Below are 18,540 nucleotides of genomic sequence, written 5' to 3' on the forward strand. Positions count from 1 at the left end.
CTGCTGTGGTCGGTGATAACTGAAAATGGCATCAACTCGATATATGGCCTGAATTTTTTGATGGCCAACACCACTGCCAAACACTCCCTTTCAGTTACCGATTTGTTCCTCTGAGCGGAAGTCAGCTTCTGCGAAAAATACGCAATTGGGTGTTCTCCCCCGTCATCATCATTTTGAAAAAGTACTGCCCATATACCTAAATCTGAGGCGTCGCACTGAACTAAAAAAGTTTCGAAAAATCTGGATGTGTGAGCACCGGACTGCTTATTAAAGCCTGTTTTAGCCGTTCAAAGGCTTTTCTGGCCTCCTCTGAGAAGGCGAACACTTTCCCTTTCTTTAGGGTCTCGAAGATGGGAGCAGCAATGATGGCAAAGTCGGCAATAAACCTCCGATACCACCCTGCTGTACCCATAAAACTTCTCACCTGTTTCACTAACTTTGGGACTGTGAACCCCACTATGGTTTCCACCTTTGCCGGATCAGGTTTTAGTTTGCCCCCTCCAACAATGTATCCCAAGTATCGGAGCTCTTTGAAGCAGAACTTCGACTTGTTAACATTAATAGTGAGTCCTGCTTTTGCCAAACAATCTGCCACTCGCTCCAACAGTACCAGGTGAGTGTCGAAGTCTGGCGAAACCACCAAAAGATCATCTAGGTAGACGAAAACTCTATCACGAAGTGCACTGGGAATCACTTTATCCATTAAACGGCATAACCTTTGGGCTGCGTTACACAGACCAAATGGCATGACCGTAAAATGATAAAGGGGTCTCCCAGGAACTGTGAAAGCTGTTTTCTCTCTACTAGATGGGTCCAATGGGATTTGCCAGAACGCATCCTTCAGGTCGACACTGGATATAAAATATGTGTCCCCCAACCGACTGAGTAGTCCCTCAATATGCGGCAATGGATAGGCATCTTTGACTGTAAGCGCGTTGAGTTTACGAGCGTCCAGGCATAACCGATTCTTTTCGCCCTTTCGGACTAGAGTTACCGGGTGACTCCATGGACTCTCGCTTTCCTCAATGACTCCCAGATCAAGCATTCTATCCAATTCCGCATACATCAGTTTCTGCACACTTGATGGAGGGACAAACCGTCAACCTGAGCAAACATTCGGAAAGACCTCATGAAGTCCACACCGAGAAATAGCTCCCTCCTCAGAGAAGGTACCAAATAGAATGTGACTACATGCTCTTGTTTGTTAAATTTCACGGGGGCTTTTGCCTTTCCCACAATTTTGTGTGGGCTACCATCGGCGGTTTTTATAAAGGAATGGAACTGACTGATAGCCAAACCTGCTTTTTCCACAAATTCTAAACAATTTTTCCCCAGGCATGAAACGGTAGCTCCACTATCGAGTAACCCTTCCGCCTCCTGACCGTTGATAGCTAATTTGGTGTATAGTCGGGTATCCTCTCCCTCATATAAGGTAGCCGATGCTATCTCCTGCCTAAAATTTTTCCTCCGCTTATAACGCTCTCTCTCTTCTTCTCTTCACTTTGAGATTCTGGGCTTATACTGGAGTGGACCTCGCCTGCCCAGTGTAAGGCGGGTTCCGGGACCTGTTTCCCTGACATCTTGGACAATGTAGCACCGTAACGCCATCATGACCACACCTATAACAAAAGAGTTTACGTGGCGTTTAACAGTCCATCCAACTATGACCCTCCACACCACAATTCCAACACTTAAATCTAGATTGTGCGCACATCGCATCTACTTGCAGGTCTCCCTCGAATTCTTCTTCTTGGTACTCAATTTCATGCACCCTCTGTGGAAAATTATATCTTGGCTGTTGCTGTCTGTGACTGGCAATCAGGCTTTCAGCTCTTTTAACTTGCCGGTAGAATTCTCCTAAATCTCTAATTTGGGCGGAGAAGATCATTTGCGCTAAGGATGGCTTCAAGTTACCTCTCATGATTTCTACCATCTCATGCTCCTGGTACGGGGATTTCTGAGTCCTTAACTTTATTACAGCTTTGTAGAAATCATCGAAAGATTCTTGGGGCTGCTGACGTCGGTTAAGAATTTGAGTCTGAATTTGGAACTCATTCTCGTATCGCTGGAATTGATTTAATAGGGCCGATTCTATTTCGCTCCAAGATCTAAACTGCACAAATTTTCTGTGGTTCCAATACCAATCCAAAGCTGGCTTGTCCAACAGCTGGTGGAACTTGGTTATAAATTCCTCTTCATGGCAATTGTAATCACGTTTTAGCTCTCCAACTCTGAATATAAATTCTTGAACATTCATTGTCTTAACGGTGCCATCAAAACTGACTCCCCATTTGGCCAAATTCAGACGTCCGGTAGCCTCGGAATTTGCACTGGCTGTAGCTCTGGGACCATATGGATCGTATACTTCCGACCTTACTCCCACATTCACAGGATTCGGTAGCCTATATGTCGATTGTGATTGCTGCTCCGGTCGGGCCAACTGTGGAACCCCTCCTCTATGAGCTGGTGGATGCTCGGAAAAATGCGGTACAGGTGGTGGTGGTTGCGCTAGTAATCCAGCCGGAATCGTATTCCCAAACAGAGGTGGCTGTGGGGGAACAGGTTGTTGGACCATCAGAAGCCAAGTGCCTTGTTGGTGGAAATCCCACATCCACATGCAGGATATGCACTAGGGATTGTCGGATGGCTTCGTAACGGAGCTTGTGAGTAGCTTGGAGCCATTTGCTCTGGTTGATACGGTGAATACGAGTTGGTTGTATTTGGGACAGGTTGTTGGACCACAGAATCAGAAGCCAAGTGCCTTGTTGGTGGAAATCCCACATCCATAGGTAGACGGACTTGCGTGGGGCCATTCGCTGATGGCAAACCACAACTGGCTGGATGGACAGTTACCGGGGGTTGCTCGCCATAAACCCCTAAAGAGCGTCTCGTGGCTTCCACAATCTGGGGTACCCACACTCTCATTCGTTCCTCCTCTTCCTGACGGAAATGACGTCTTGCAAGATCAACAGCTGTATTGATGATTTCTCGTGTCTTCCGACTGAGTAGTCCCTCAATATGCGGCAATGGATAGGCATCTTTGACTGTAAGCGCGTTGAGTTTACGAGCGTCCAGGCATAACCGATTCTTTTCGCCCTTTCGGACTAGAGTTACCGGGTGACTCCATGGACTCTCGCTTTCCTCAATGACTCCCAGATCAAGCATTCTATCCAATTCCGCATACATCAGTTTCTGCACACTTGATGGAGGGACAAACCGTCAACCTGAGCAAACATTCGGAAAGACCTCATGAAGTCCACACCGAGAAATAGCTCCCTCCTCAGAGAAGGTACCAAATAGAATGTGACTACATGACTATAACAAAAGAGTTTACGTGGCGTTTAACAGTCCATCCAACTATGACCCTCCACACCACAATTCCAACACTTAAATCTAGATTGTGCGCACATCGCATCTACTTGCAGGTCTCCCTCGAATTCTTCTTCTTGGTACTCAATTTCATGCACCCTCTGTGGAAAATTATATCTTGGCTGTTGCTGTCTGTGACTGGCAATCAGGCTTTCAGCTCTTTTAACTTGCCGGTAGAATTCTCCTAAATCTCTAATTTGGGCGGAGAAGATCATTTGCGCTAAGGATGGCTTCAAGTTACCTCTCATGATTTCTACCATCTCATGCTCCTGGTACGGGAATTTCTTAGTCCTTTTCTTTATTACAGCTTTGTAGAAATCATCGAAAGATTCTTGGGGCTGCTGACGTCGGTTAAGAATTTGAGTCTGAATTTGGAACACATTCTCGTATCGCTGGAATTGATTTAATAGGGCCGATTCTATTTCGCTCCAAGATCTAAACTGCACAAATTTTCTGTGGTTCCAATACCAATCCAAAGCTGGCTTGTTCAGCAGCTGGTGGAACTTGGTTATAAATTCCTCTTCATGGCAATTGTAATCACGTTTTAGCTCTCCAACTCTGAATATAAATTCTTGAACATTCATTGTCTTAACGGTGCCATCAAAACTGACTCCCCATTTGGCCAAATTCAGACGTCCGGTAGCCTCGGAATTTGCACTGGCTGTAGCTCTGGGACCATATGGATCGTATACTTCCGACTTTACTCCCATATTCACAGGATTCGGTAGCCTATATGTCGATTGTGATTGCTGCTCCGGTCGGGCCAACTGTGGAACCCCTCCTCTATGAGCTGGTGGATGCTCGGAAAAATGCGGTACAGGTGGTGGTGGTTGCGCTAGTAATCCAGCCGGAATCGTATTCCCAAACAGAGGTGGCTGTGGGGGAACTATACCTGCAGGATATGCACTAGGGATTGTCGGATGGCTTCGTAACGGAGCTTGTGAGTAGCTTGGAGCCATTTGCTCTGGTTGATACGGTGAATACGAGTTGGTTGTATTTGGGACAGGTTGTTGGACCACAGAATCAGAAGCCAAGTGCCTTGTTGGTGGAAATCCACATCCATAGGTAGACGGACTTGCGTGGGGCCATTCGCTGATGGCAAACCACAACTGGCTGGATGGACAGTTACCGGGGGTTGCTCGCCATAAACCCCTAAAGAGCGTCTCGTGGCTTCCACAATCTAGGGTACCCACACTCTCATTCGTTCCTCCTCTTCCTGACAGAACTGACGTCTTGCAAGATCAACAGCTGTATTGATGATTTCTCGTGTCTTCGATGTAGCAACGCGTCAGGGACTCTCAAAATTACCTAAACGGGACTCATTAAATAACACAGAAAGGACATTAATTATTGTCATAAAAAGGACTATTGACTCTAAAGACATATTTCGGGCCCCACGTTCTGGGCGCCATTTTGTAACCGCCGATGTTTTGAAAAGGTTTATATTTTATGTTCGTTGATTGGCTTTGCGGTATGCTGGCGTTTTGCGCGGCTAAAGCTCGTCGGATGAGGGGTGGTTCTTGCCAACAAAAGAATGGTACGGCTGTACAAAAACAAACTAAATCATACCGGACTTTTAATTGAAATAAATTGATGAAATTTTGGGAAACCCGAAATATGCCAGAAAAAGAATATCTAGAAAATAATGCTTGTAGTTCAACTACACAAACCTATAAGTATAGAAGCAGTTGTTCCCCCGACGGTTAGCCTGCCGAGGAAACTCCCACCCACCGAGATTCCTTCTCGCCATGACACATTTTTGTGTCCCTAATCTGACCTACCCCTTCCTCTCCTTTACCACATCCCTACCACCTTCCTAAAATATTCTTCACACCAAATACATTTCAATTTATTTACAGAAAATTATATCATTAATTACCATATTTTTTCTCCACTATTTTCAGGGTAATCTTCCCCAAAGCTCGCGTATGGTATGTTCGTAAGTATATAGTAGCCTTTTTTAATACATTCCAGTATTTTTATATTTTCTAATTTCTTTTTTTGTGTTTCAAATATACAGAAAGAGACAACCAAGACGTGTCTGCCTTTACACTTTAAAGACTGTCTATGTTGGTGGTCCCTAATCCTGGCCTGAGCTCAACCCCGAATTAGAACAATAAAAAACAACAGGTGAGCACAATTGATATAAAGAAAATGCACTTGTTCACCCTTTAACTTTGTTCAATTTTTTTATAGCAAGATCAGTTTTGGAATATATCAAATTCGAAGCTGGCCGTCCGTCTGTCCGTCCAGAGTTTAAAGTAGCTAGTCGCTTTGGCAAGATACCTGGGCATGCCGGACTGGTCATGCCATAAAGTGCTGATTCTCCCTCGTTGGATTGGATGTGCGATGCTGTGGCTCCTGATATTTATTTTTAATTTTATTTTAAGCAAAATTGTTTTTCAAATGTTTGATATGTTCATGCACCTTCAGTTGGTTTCTGTTTGTATTGTATTGCTGTTTTGTGTTTTCTTTCAAGTTCAAAATCAATATTCCGCAATAAAAAAAATTCGAATTGAAATTTACAAAAGATGTATTATTGTCACCCCAATCAGGGCCACACAACCAATCTTCATCAAGCGTCAAATCAAAAAGGAACGAAATTTATCCATTTCGTAAGAAAGAAAAGCTCCTGTCATCATCTTTTATTCTTTTGTTTATACATTATTCCAATTCTCTCAGTCGTGTTTTGTTTGACATTATTCACAAACATATGGTTTGACTATTGTGAATGATCGTAAATATGCATGCTTCTTCTTATTCCCAATAGCATAAAGAGGCGCACCCCACAAACAACAATATTTTCAGGAAAAAAGGAAAACATGAATTAAAAGTAAAGAGATAGGGGTTGATATTATAGTCAGGAGAAAGAGAATTATTTTTTCTATTTAGATCCATATGTGATTCACGCAAATATGTTACAATTTTGGTGTAAAACAAGAAAAAAAAGTTTGAAATAAAAAAACTCTGATGACAGGAATTAAGAATAGTGTTGTATGAACGGGTTAATTCGGGTTAATTCCTAATTCTGAGAGCGAACTACGTTGTTCGAATGCCCGTCAGAACATGGCATAAGTAAAGCTTATTGAGTCTTCATCTTTTCGATAGTACAATTGAATACAACCTGAATGGTTAACATGAATAAATAGATGTGTTAGAACTATTGTTGTCTTATTCTAACTAATAGTGACAATGGAATAAAAAAAAAAAATAAACAATGAATGAAAGTGATTTAAGGCTTGCTCATGACCTCAGATATAACAAGCAGAGCGATAATGTCTGCAAAAATAAATAAATAAGTAAATAATAAAATTAAAACTAAATAACAAAACGAGACTGTAGTCTGGATGAAAACAGTGTATAAATGAGTATAAAGTTTATAAAAAATATCACAGGTGAGTTTCAGTTTCTAATGCGAATGCTCATTGAGCTGACTAATTATACTTAATTATTGTGAGTTTATACAGTGCATATAATTTACTATTAATAAAAATATTGTTTTATCCTCTGTGGGAACCAGGTACTGATTTGACGTAAAAGCGTGGCAGTGCATAACCATTTGTGTCATCGAGGGTTCATTGAGGATCCCCACTGGTGATAAATAAGACGTTTCTGACCAAGAAATTTCTTTCTCAATATCGTGGATAGTGTTTACAAGGATATTTTCATGAGTGGCCAATCTTTCCGCCAAATTCCTTTGGTGTTGTTGAGCATACTTACAAAGAGGAACAACATTGGAAATGTTGTATATATAAGTATTTGAAAACTTTTTATTTTCTATTTTATAATGTTTGTTAATGCATTTTCTTAACACCTTTCTTTCCAGAACTTCCAATTCTTTGGCCACTATTGGGGAAATAGAAAACCAGATTGGAAACGCGTAGGACAGGATAGACCTGATTGCCACCTTATATATGAGAAGCTTTGTGTTTTGCGGTAAGTAATTACTGTTTAGTACGTTTGAAAATTTTCCTAATATTCCTCTTACTTTTTGCAATACGGATCGAGCATATCCGTTAAAATTCATGAGACGGCTAAAATTGACCCCGAGATACTTAAGTTTTGAAAGGTATTTCTTCACCATCTAAGGATAATTTCAGTTGCTTGCTTTCTGGAACCACATTTCTTGGACACTTTCCAGATGCGTTCCGGATACATATCGCAACGGATTTAGAGGCGTTGATTTTGATACGCCATTGTTTATAAAAGCCATTAATAATTTGAAGATGATTTGATGCAAAACTCAAGGCAGCAGAAGGTGAAGGACTATGGGCATAAATTAAACAGTCATCTGCATATAAAATAGCTTGAGAGTGCCGGAATGTGTGCGGGAAATCATGCAGAAAAATGTTAAAAAGGTATTGCGCCAGTATGCTTCCTTGAGGCACCCCGTTTTTCGCCAAACACAAAGATGATGACGAATCACTAATTTGAACGGAGAATTTGCGAGATGTGAAAAAACTTTGCATGATTTTTTTTTTATTATAAAAGGATCAACACCCACTTGAATAAGTTTAAACAAAATGCCGGTGTGAGAAACAGAGTCAAAAGCTTTTTGTATGTCCAGTGAGATGGTGACAGTGCATGATTGGCTTCTAAGATGTGATGTTATATCATTATGGAACTTAAGAAGCGCATGTTGAGTAGAGTGACCTGATTTAAATCCAAATTGATAATTTGGTATTGGATCAATAATAAACTCATTATTTATTTTCTGTTTCAGCACCAATTCAAAAATTTTTCCAATATTTGATGATTTCTTCTTGATTGGTATGATTTTGGCGATTTTCCATGGAGCTGGGAAATACCCATTATTAATACAATTGTTAAAAATGCAGGTTAGTAGGTTGACTGTTGATTCTGGGAATTTCTTTATGATGAAATTTGAAATACCATCGGGACCACTTGATTTCTTTGAGTTAATGTTGCATATTATGCTTTTTATATTTTCAGATCTGGTGAAGTGTAACGTATCGGGATTTTGAAGCGCATTAAAATTATCTCCAAAGCTATATATGTGAGGAGTGGTGAAATTAACACAAGCTGACACTCTAGAACTGCACTGGCGGTAAAATGGGGAGCAACTTTTCCCAGTGAATCGAGAAATTTCTCTAAATGCGGACAGACTAGGTTCAATTTTTTCCAATCTATTTTTGAAAATCATTGCAGTTTTCATTTGGACCAACTCTTTGATTATTATTTTTAATAACTGGATTTGATTAGAAAGTATGGAGTACTCACGGCTTGTCCTGTTGCCTGATCGATGGAAGATTTTTTCAGATTTCGTTGCCATTGATGTTTGATTTTGAGAAAATTCTTGATTTTATCAGAATATGGCAGGCTTTTATTATGTTTGAGAACCGGTTGTTAAAATCAGTGATTACACCATCAATTTCATCATTCTCCAGAGTTCTGTTGATAGGAGGCATCAATTCATTAGAAACAATGTCCAAATCCCGGCGAAAGCTGCGCCAAATAGTGTTTTTATAAGATGTGAAATATTGAGGTGAAGTTAGAGAAATATCTAGACCAGAAATGATCCAGAAATGACGAAGCATTTGGATATGAAGGGCAAGTGTCAGATAATCTTGTTACCTCAATTGAGTTTTCATTCAACCAGGACCGCAGAACTTTACCATTTGAATTTTCGTAGGTATCACCCCAATTTGGACTTTTGCAATTTAGGTCGCCTCCCAAGATAAATCCATCAAAATTTCTGGATAAGTGGATTAGCTTAGACAGATATGCTTCGAGTCTTTGAACAGGATAACTGCATGGAATATATATTGATCCAATTAGATATTTGTTGGGTGAGTTGTTGTTATCATTTCAATATTTATGAGTGTGGTACAAATGCCTATGTCAGATGAAGATATCCTTTAAAATTTAATTGAATTCTTGATGAATATTCCAACGCCAATGGAGGAGTTGTCGTAAACAAAAGTGTACCCACTTAACCATGGTACAATTATAAAAGGTAACAGCAAATCCCAGCTGATTTGATTCCAACGTAATACTAGTGTCAATATGAATTTAACAAATTTGGTTTTAAAAATCACCCAACAGGAAAATTGAGAACGCATACAATTTGAAATTGTTATTTATTAATGTGCTCCCGTATTCAATTTACTCAATCTGCCTGCTGGGAAAGTTTGAGGAAGCAAATCTTTCTTCAAGGAATAACTCGCTATTCCCAGCATTTTCATATGTGTTACACATATATATGGCAATGGCTCAATTAAAGGAAAGATGTGGAATATATAGAAATATAAATTGAAGCGGATCAGCTTTATTTTTATTCAATTTTAATTACAATAGTGTAAATACGTTTTATTGATCTTATGATTTCCATATTTAAATGCAACTCTGTTTTAAACATTTGATATTAACGGTTAACTATGTAAATATTTTGTAAATAGTACCAAAAACTACATCACTGATATCACTACCTTTTTACACAACCAATACTAGATAAGAATCTTGCTTCTCATAATTAGTACCTAAGCTCAATCAAATTTCAATAAAATCAGCTTAACTCCGAGTCCTGGACCACCCGGCTCTAATTTGTTTAAGCGAACACTGAAGGCTTAAGATCATTACCCACGTTTGCCCAAGTTGATGGACTAGATCATAAGCTGGAAGTAGTTCCTAAACAAGGAGTAGCCAACATTATTGTAAATCTTGTTGTTTCGAGTTTCTTTATTGGCGCCCAACTCAGTGGCCATGTACTACGACCTATAAGTAAAAGCCGAGGACAACACCAACAAATCAGACGGCCTTCTTTATAGATGCCCAACGAAGTGGCCACGAACAACGACACAAACATTGAAACCAAAGCAGATAACGACGAGTACGTGTCAGGCGAAGAAGAAGATATGACGCAGTTTACTGAGAGCCAATTCAAACAACTGATCCAGGCAATGGCGAACAACAACCGGACGGGTTCGTTTCGCATTGTACTTGCGTTTGTGGGGGCAGAGAGATGCCGCCTAGTTGAAGAATTTGTGACATCCAGAAACATCGAGTCCATCTCAGACGCCGACGTAGTAAACGGGTTGCAGCTGCTATTGGAAGATTATGCAGTTCCGAGTTTGCAGTTCTGTTCTAGGGGGAGAAGGAGTATACCTGACGTACCAACTCCCAGAAAGATATGATGACTACGAGAACGCCATCTTCATTGCTGAATCCACACTCCAGCTCTACTTATCATCTATCAGATTCCACAACCCTTTATTGCTGATGCATCATCGGGACGATTTCAGCATCAGAGGGGGAGACTGAAGCGGATCAGCTTTATTTTTATTCAATTTTAATTACAATAGTGTAAACACGTTTTATTGATCTTATGATTTCCATATTTAAATGCAACTCTGTTTTAAACATTTGAAATTAACGGTTAACTATGTAAATATTTTGTAAATAGTACCAAAAACTACATCACTGATATCACTACCTTTTTACACAACCAATACTAGATAAGAATCTTGCTTCTCATAATTAGTACCTAAGCTCAATCAAATTTCAATAAAATCGCTTAACTCCGAGTCCTGGACCACCCGGCTCTAATTTGTTTAAGCGAACACTGAAGGCTTAAGATCATTACCCACGCTTGCCCAAGTTGATGGACTAGATCATAAGCTGGAAGTAGTTCCTAAACAAGGAGTAGCCAACATTATTGTAAATCTTGTTGTTTCGAGTTTCTTTAAAATTTGATAGATTTTCATTCATGTTTTTCAATTTGTATTTTGAGCATTCGAAAATATTTCATTTTCAAAATAAAAATAATTTGATTATAATTTGTTTGTTTACATTTTTCTGTCAAATGAGTTGACAATAGTAGAACTTACAACAACAAATTTCCATGTGGTTGTTGTATCGTTTTTTTGTACAACAACACTTGCTGTTACCTTTTATTATTATACCATGCCACTTAACTTTACCCGTCTGTTGGATCTCAAGTGACATTCTTCGATGAATGCTATGTCAATGTTGTTGTGTTGCAATATCTACTTCAACTCTAACTGGCGACTTCGATCCACAAGTGATCGCACATTGAATGTTAAAAACTTTAGTGATCTATGGTCCATAATTAGATTTCACTTTTTTAGAAGCATCAGAAATTGTTTTTTTGCTTCAATCTTTGACATGTTTTTGTGTTCTTATAAGAAAATCTGGACTTCTTGCTCCAATGTGAGTTCCTCAGGCTCCAAAAACATATTGGCAAGCTTGAGAAAATCTTCAATAAGATTCTTGCGACATTGTTTTGCGCCGCTGCTTTATCCTGTATTTCTTTGGCCATGATTTTCTTTCTCGCCGTGGCAAAGCTTTTATATGAGGGACAACCCCTCCAGTTTGTGGGATACCCGGTTTGTTTGCAGTTGACGCAATACGGCTCAGATGTATATGAGCGATTTCTTTTACATTCCCCTGGAAGATGTTTTTCATTGCATTTCATGCAGTTGTACATGAAATTGCAATTGCAAGAAATGTGTCCCCAACGCTGACACCTGTGACATTGAATGTCATTTGTCTTCTTCTTTGGCTTTTCCCAGGTTATGTACTGGAATTGTAGCTCACGAATATGGGTAACTTCCCCAAATTTCTTCCCTGGAAGTAATGATACTAAGAAAAGACCAGTATCAAAGTTATTTTTTGTGGAGGCCGCTGTTTTAAATTTTGTAACGTTGGCTACTGTATTTGGTACCAAATTATCCAGTTCTTCTTTTTTGTCCTCGGCATTATAATAAGAATATAAGCCACGAATAATCAATGATACTTTTTTATCTTCTTTTGGAGTAAAAGAATAAGAATTTATGTTTTTGGCTTTCAAGATTGCCATCATTGATGCGTGTACTTTCGGATCAGCAAAGTATAGCTTGCTTTTATTTTTGTTCATATTTCTGATTTTGAAGACAAAATTTGGAATAGATGATTTCAAAGTCTCCACAAGAGCTTTAATGTTTACGTTAAAAACAAAGATTGGTGCGTTGGGGTTAACATCTTTGACTTTGTTGGGATTTGTGTTGCTGACGGGAGTGGGAACCTCGATGTCAATATCACCTAATGCTCCTAAAATGCCAAATTTATTCTGATCTTGGGGGTTATAGTTCGATAACCACTGTGCAAGATCTGAAACGTCAATATTGATTGGAGATGCTGCGCCATCAGTACGCTGCATTTTGTGCTCATTTTGTTTAATGGGTTGTGTTTGTGGCTTCTGCCAAAAATAAAATAAATATACGCAACAAGTGTTTGTATTTATTTGGCATTTTTCGACACAAAACTAAGAAGGCGAAAAATGAATGAAAGGATATGATTTCTTCCTAAGATCAGTAGGGAATACCATCAAATATTTGTTTCACATATATTTGTTTTCAAATATTTGTTTAACATGTTAAAAACATAATTTTCATTTCTATTAAATTAGAATATATTTCAATTTATTTTGAATTTATTTGACATAATATTAAAAACATACATACACAAAATATGTATTTTGATTTGATGGAACAAGCCCTACCTTGTAACTATTATACCATGATACAAGGTAGGGCAGCTTGAGGTGAGTAACAAAAAAACAGCTATGCACGTGTGGCCTCTTCGGCCAAAAATAAAATAAATATACGCAACAAGTGTTTGTGTTTAGTTGAAATTTTTTCAACACTAAACTAAAAAACGCGAAAAATGAGTGAAATGTTATGATTTCTTCACAAAATCCAGTTGGGAATACCATAAAATGTTTGATTCATCCATAACAAAGTAATTACTTCCAGACGAACGGTTTAAGAACTTCATTTTCATTTCAATTAAATTTGAATATATTTCAATTTATTTCGAATTTATGTGACTTGTATTCAAAACATTACACATACATAAACAAAATATGTATTTTGATTTGATGGAACAAGCCACCTTGAGAAAAAATTGTAATCAGTTGGTAGCTGTGCCTACCTTGTAATAATTATACCATGCATGGTAATATCAATTATAACAACGATACCTAATTTACAAAAAAATATTCATCTTCCCCACTATGGCGAAATGTTTTGTACGCCCGTATTATCTAAATACGTCGAGTCCATATCTCTTAGCGGGCTAAACAAAATCGAAGAATATCAGTTCGTCTTCGGACGGCTCACAAGAAGGACGTGATCTAAAAAGTTTAAAAAAGCATTATACGCCCACGGGCTTAAAAATAGATTTTTACAAAATGACGGTTGTTAAGCGTTCGCTTAACTAACACGTGTTTTTTTCGAATACGGATAACCTATAAAGTCCGAGTCGTTCAATGGAATCCAAACGGTTGAGGATTTCATTATCATTGGAATTATCCTAACGATTTGGTCAATTAACCAAGGAAAGCAGTGTTAAAATTGAATGTATTTTGAAGGCTCGTAGACAAAGTCTACATAATCTGTGGTGGCGCTATTATACTCGATAATCGGGAGGCGGGCCAATAACTTAAATAGGAAAAAAATCGAAGAATATACCTGAAAAATTATAAAATGTGTCCAATTATTTCATATTCTTATAGTACGTTTACATTTAACCGGATTTCGTAAAGTTTTGAAAAATATAACAAAATATGTTTGAAAATCGATTTGTCTGAAGATAAATTTTACAACATTTGTATGAAGAAATGTATGATTTGTGAATGAAACAAGTCCTGATTTATATTAAGCGAGTTTACTTGCGGCAATTTTTATTGTTCTCTTTTGAACTTGCTTCATTCGTCTATACAAGGCAATTCCATTTCAAAAATATTTTTTTTGACAATGTTCTGGATTGGTATTTCAAATTACTGACACTACAAACAAAATTCACAAAACGAATTGCCGGTACGAGCAATTTTTTCAATTTCTATTCCCCTTGCCCCTCTCTCATTCAAACAAAGACTTGCCGCAATTAAACTCGCCTAATATAAATTGGGACCAACATGTAAATCATATCCCCAACTCGAGTTTGAAAAGAAAACCTGACATTCCATTAATTTTTTTTTGGCAAAATGTTAAAAATATGTCTATTGAACAGAACGACTTGTTGCATTTGTTTTCATTCTGATATTGTTGCTCATAATACCTTATAAGGTTTATTTTTTCCTTTCTGGCAAAAGCTACCTATCTTGTATAATTGAACCATAAATGTTACCGAAGTACATCGACGTTCGGATTTTCAAAGTTGAAAAAAATCAACTATGACGGAACGTTTTATTGTTTTTTCTTTTGTTAAAAATAGAAACAAAACACAAAAATACATTTTACAAATTTTTTAATTTAGTTTTGTGATTTTTTTAGTTCGCTAAGAGATGGGGATTCGACGTATTTGGGTAATACGGACGTACAAAACATGGGGAAGTTGATTATTTTTGTACTCCCCTTTGGAATTTAGGTAACGTTTTATTTTTATAAAAATATAAATATGTTATGTAAATGTGCTTTTACACCCATTTTACCAATGAGAGAAAAAAAACTCTCATGACAAATGACTATGACGAATGGTGTAAAGTACGCTTTATACATGTAATAAATAACTTTGGACAAAAGCGATCCGCTCAATTCGCGGGTCCACATTTTTTGGTGAATGCTCCAAAAATTACTTTAAGATGCCATTCGATTGTTTTGTTTGCCTAAGGACGCGACACGACCCGTCATTGCTTTTTGAAAGTTATTATAAAATAAAATATATTATAAATCAAAAGATGAGAGATCTCGAAACATAGATTAGATGCGGTATTGTACGTATGAAATTTATAGTAAAGGTACAAATAATATAATGTGCTTAATTTCATCCATCAACACGGACCACGTCGGTCCCCTCATATTTTTATTATAAGCTGTATTTTGATTATTTGTAAATAAATTTGATAGACAAACCATTTGTTTATTTTCTAGTGCACTAATTTTAATGTAAAGTAGCATGAAAGATATTCGCAGTGGTAATTCGAAGTGGCCATCAGACACAGATGACAACACGGGTGAGTGTGATGGTGCTACTAGTACATCATTCAGTTTAGAGGAATGTATGAATGAATTCCGAGCTAGAAGAATTCGCCGAATATCTTCTCACAGTCGCCCAGAAGGGGAAAATCGAAGCAACGGCCAGAAAGGACACAATACAACAGATAAGGATTTGATAAATCAAAATTTATCGAATAAACAACAAGAGCGCAAATGTAAGCCTTGTAAAGATGGATTCTGTTACTGTTTTACCAGTGACAGTGGGGATGGAAGTGTTGGAGAAACGATGTACCGTAAATATGCACAAGGTTCAGCAAAATGTGCTCAAATTAATGCGAAATTTGATATGGTGAGTATTACTGTATTGTAAGTATTACTGAACATATTTCTAAAGCTTTTTCTTCCTTATGTAGCCTGCCAATGCTAAAACGAATAAGAGAAATAAAATTCATTTAGACACAAAATTGGACAATACTCAGGAACAAAATGAACTTCGGGTGTCAAATTGCCCACAAATTTCAGCAGTTAGCCGCCTAGAAACTACAGGGAAAGACGCCCCCCTTATACATATAATACAAGAACTTCGCGATAATTGTGTTATTTCTGAGGTACGGATCAATAAGAAAAAACTGAATTCTAGTTATCGAAGTTATAAACCAAACTGCGAAAGCTTCAAAAAAGGAAATCAGGAAATGCACATAAAACAAAATACTGTTTCGTCACCTATACTCTTGGAATCGCACCAACCAAGTGCACCACCACTATATAGCATATCAAGAGATGATTCATACAATAAAGAGAAACACAATATGGAAAAACGAAATAAGGCAGGTGGTCGGCTATTACAGAAGCGATTATCCAATTCAAACGCCAAGTATAAACGGCGCGAAAACAATGATCCGCCACCAAAGCCTCCAAGATGTTCACTTAGCGCAGAAGAAAAGTCGTCGAAGTCAATTTGTTCATCATCATCATCAGTACGAGAAGCCGAGCGTATTTTGGATGATTTTTTAGTAAGAAGGGGATACAATAGACAAATATTAGATAATACATCTAAAAATGTCAAAGTTGATCAACCACTTTCAAAGCAGAATGCCAATGAACAGGAGAAGGAAAAGCACAAGTCGCATCCGTTAGGTAAATATAGTCAGTTATATGAATATAAATGATTTGCCAACTTCTGTAGTACATTCTAAATTGTTAATGTATGCAGATGATGTCAAGTTATTCATTACCCATAGTTCTGAGAAACAAGCCAATTTACTCCAAAATGATTTAAATAACCTTTTTCAATGGTGCAGATTAAATTGTATGGATTTAAATTTGAACAAATGTAAACATATGTGTTTTTCTAGAAATTCTTCATTGATGAGGTAATACAATATTAACGGTTCGGTTTTATCGACAGTTGAAACATTCGTGGATCTTGGTATTTTAATGGATCCAAAGTTAAACTTTAACAATCATGTTATTTCTATGGTAAATAAAGCCTTCGGTGTATTATGTTTTATAAAACGGTGGGCCAAAGAATTCTCGGATCCTTATATAACAAAACAAATATACACGTCTCTTGTTAGACCTATATTAGAATATGGACCTGTTGTATGGGAGCAATATATTCCGATAAAATCGAATCAGTGCAGAAACAATTCTTACTTTTTGCACTGAGAGGTTTACATTGGAATAGTTATTTTGTGTTGCCTTCTTACACTAGCAGGTTAAAATTAATTCCGTTACCTACATTAAAAAGTAGACGTATTATGTTGAACACTATGATGGTACTAAAAATATTAAATGGTAATATACCCTCTGATTTCCTAATTTCATCTATTAGAATAAATGTTCCTTTTCGATCTAGTAGATATTATCAACTATTATATGTAGATTTTCATCGCACAAATTATTCTATGGGAGATCCACTCAGTATAATTTGTATTGATTTTAATTCTGTGTACTCTAATGTTGATTTTAGCAAGAATGTTGAACTTATAAAATCCCGGGACCGTAACGGTTATAACTTATATCAAATCAGGTAAAAAATAACTGTTATTATGTGACCTAAATAAAAAAAATCCACTTTAATTATTTTTAACGGAAAAAATAAACGTTGATTTTTAACTGTTAAAAATGATTTTTATTTTTTCCGTCAAAAATAAAAGTCTTTTTGGGATTTTTATTTTTTCCGTCAAAAATAAAAGTCTTTTTGGGACTTTTATTTTTTTCCGTCAAAAATAACAGTCTTTTTGGGACTTTTATTTTTTCCGTCAAAAATAAAAGTCTTTTTGGGACTTTTATTTTTTCCGTCAAAATAAAAGTCTTTTTGTGATTTTTATTTTTTCCGTCAGAAAATAAAAGTCTTTTTACGTAAATAAACATATAGAGTTTGGTACCAGTTATATAACCTTAGACCTAATAGTCAAGGGAATGATTCTTTAATTTATATTCATGATTTGGTACACTAGACTATTTTTTAAAAAATTTATAACAAATATTTTTTACCTTTGATCTTGATTACTTATGTGTACACTTATTGTAATAAGGACAGAGATTTATAAATTGTAATTTTATAACTGATTACAAGTTGTATAAACTTCTTTACATAAAAAGAGTTATTTCCTGACGGAAAAAATAAAAATACCAAAAGGACTTTTATTTTCTGACGGAAAAAATAAAAATCCCAAAAAGACTTTTATTTTTGACGGAAAAAATAAAAGTCCCAAAAAGACTGTTATTTTTGACGGAAAAATAAAAGTCCCAAAAAGACTTTTATTTTTGACGGAAAAAATAAAAATCGCAAAAAAACTTTTATTTTTGACGGAAAAAATAAAAATCATTTTTAACAGTTAAAAATCAACGTTTATTTTTTCCGTTAAAAAATAATCCTTAACATGGGAACTGAGAGTGTTTTCTCAAGATCACTCAATATCCTCAATGGGCTCCTCAGTACGAATCTATTGGTATATGACACTATTAGTGTCCCATGTCTCTAACATGAAGATTTTTTTGTTCGCATTTTAAAAAATAACTGTTATTTTCGGTCCCTGATAAAATCTAATATAATTGTATTTTTAAATGAGTAGTGCAACTTAATAATAAACTGGATGTTGGAGTAAATTCTGTAGCTGGTTTTCTATTCCCTTCTCATATTCCACCATGATGCGGATTATGGTGTGTACGCGATCCCTACGAAGAGAGGAAAGTGAGGCGTAAAAAA

General features: G+C 36.9%; 1 protein-coding gene across 1 annotated transcript in view; it reads left to right on the forward strand.

The window, feature by feature from the left end:
• The first annotated feature begins 15,285 nt into the window (after positions 1-15,285).
• The window catches only part of LOC133324613 (uncharacterized), a 33,481-nt gene continuing 30,226 nt past the window's right edge, over positions 15,286-18,540 (forward strand). The window contains exons 1-2 of the mRNA XM_061533449.1: positions 15,286-15,675; positions 15,740-16,463. Of these exons, the coding sequence (XP_061389433.1) occupies positions 15,286-15,675; positions 15,740-16,463 (1,114 nt within the window). The remainder of the gene's footprint in view (positions 15,676-15,739; positions 16,464-18,540) is intronic.

Source organism: Musca vetustissima, unplaced genomic scaffold, assembly GCF_032173495.1.
Source record: "Musca vetustissima isolate MV318-11 ecotype Yass unplaced genomic scaffold, APGP_CSIRO_Mvet_v1 utg7427, whole genome shotgun sequence".
Lineage (NCBI taxonomy): Eukaryota > Metazoa > Arthropoda > Insecta > Diptera > Muscidae > Musca > Musca vetustissima.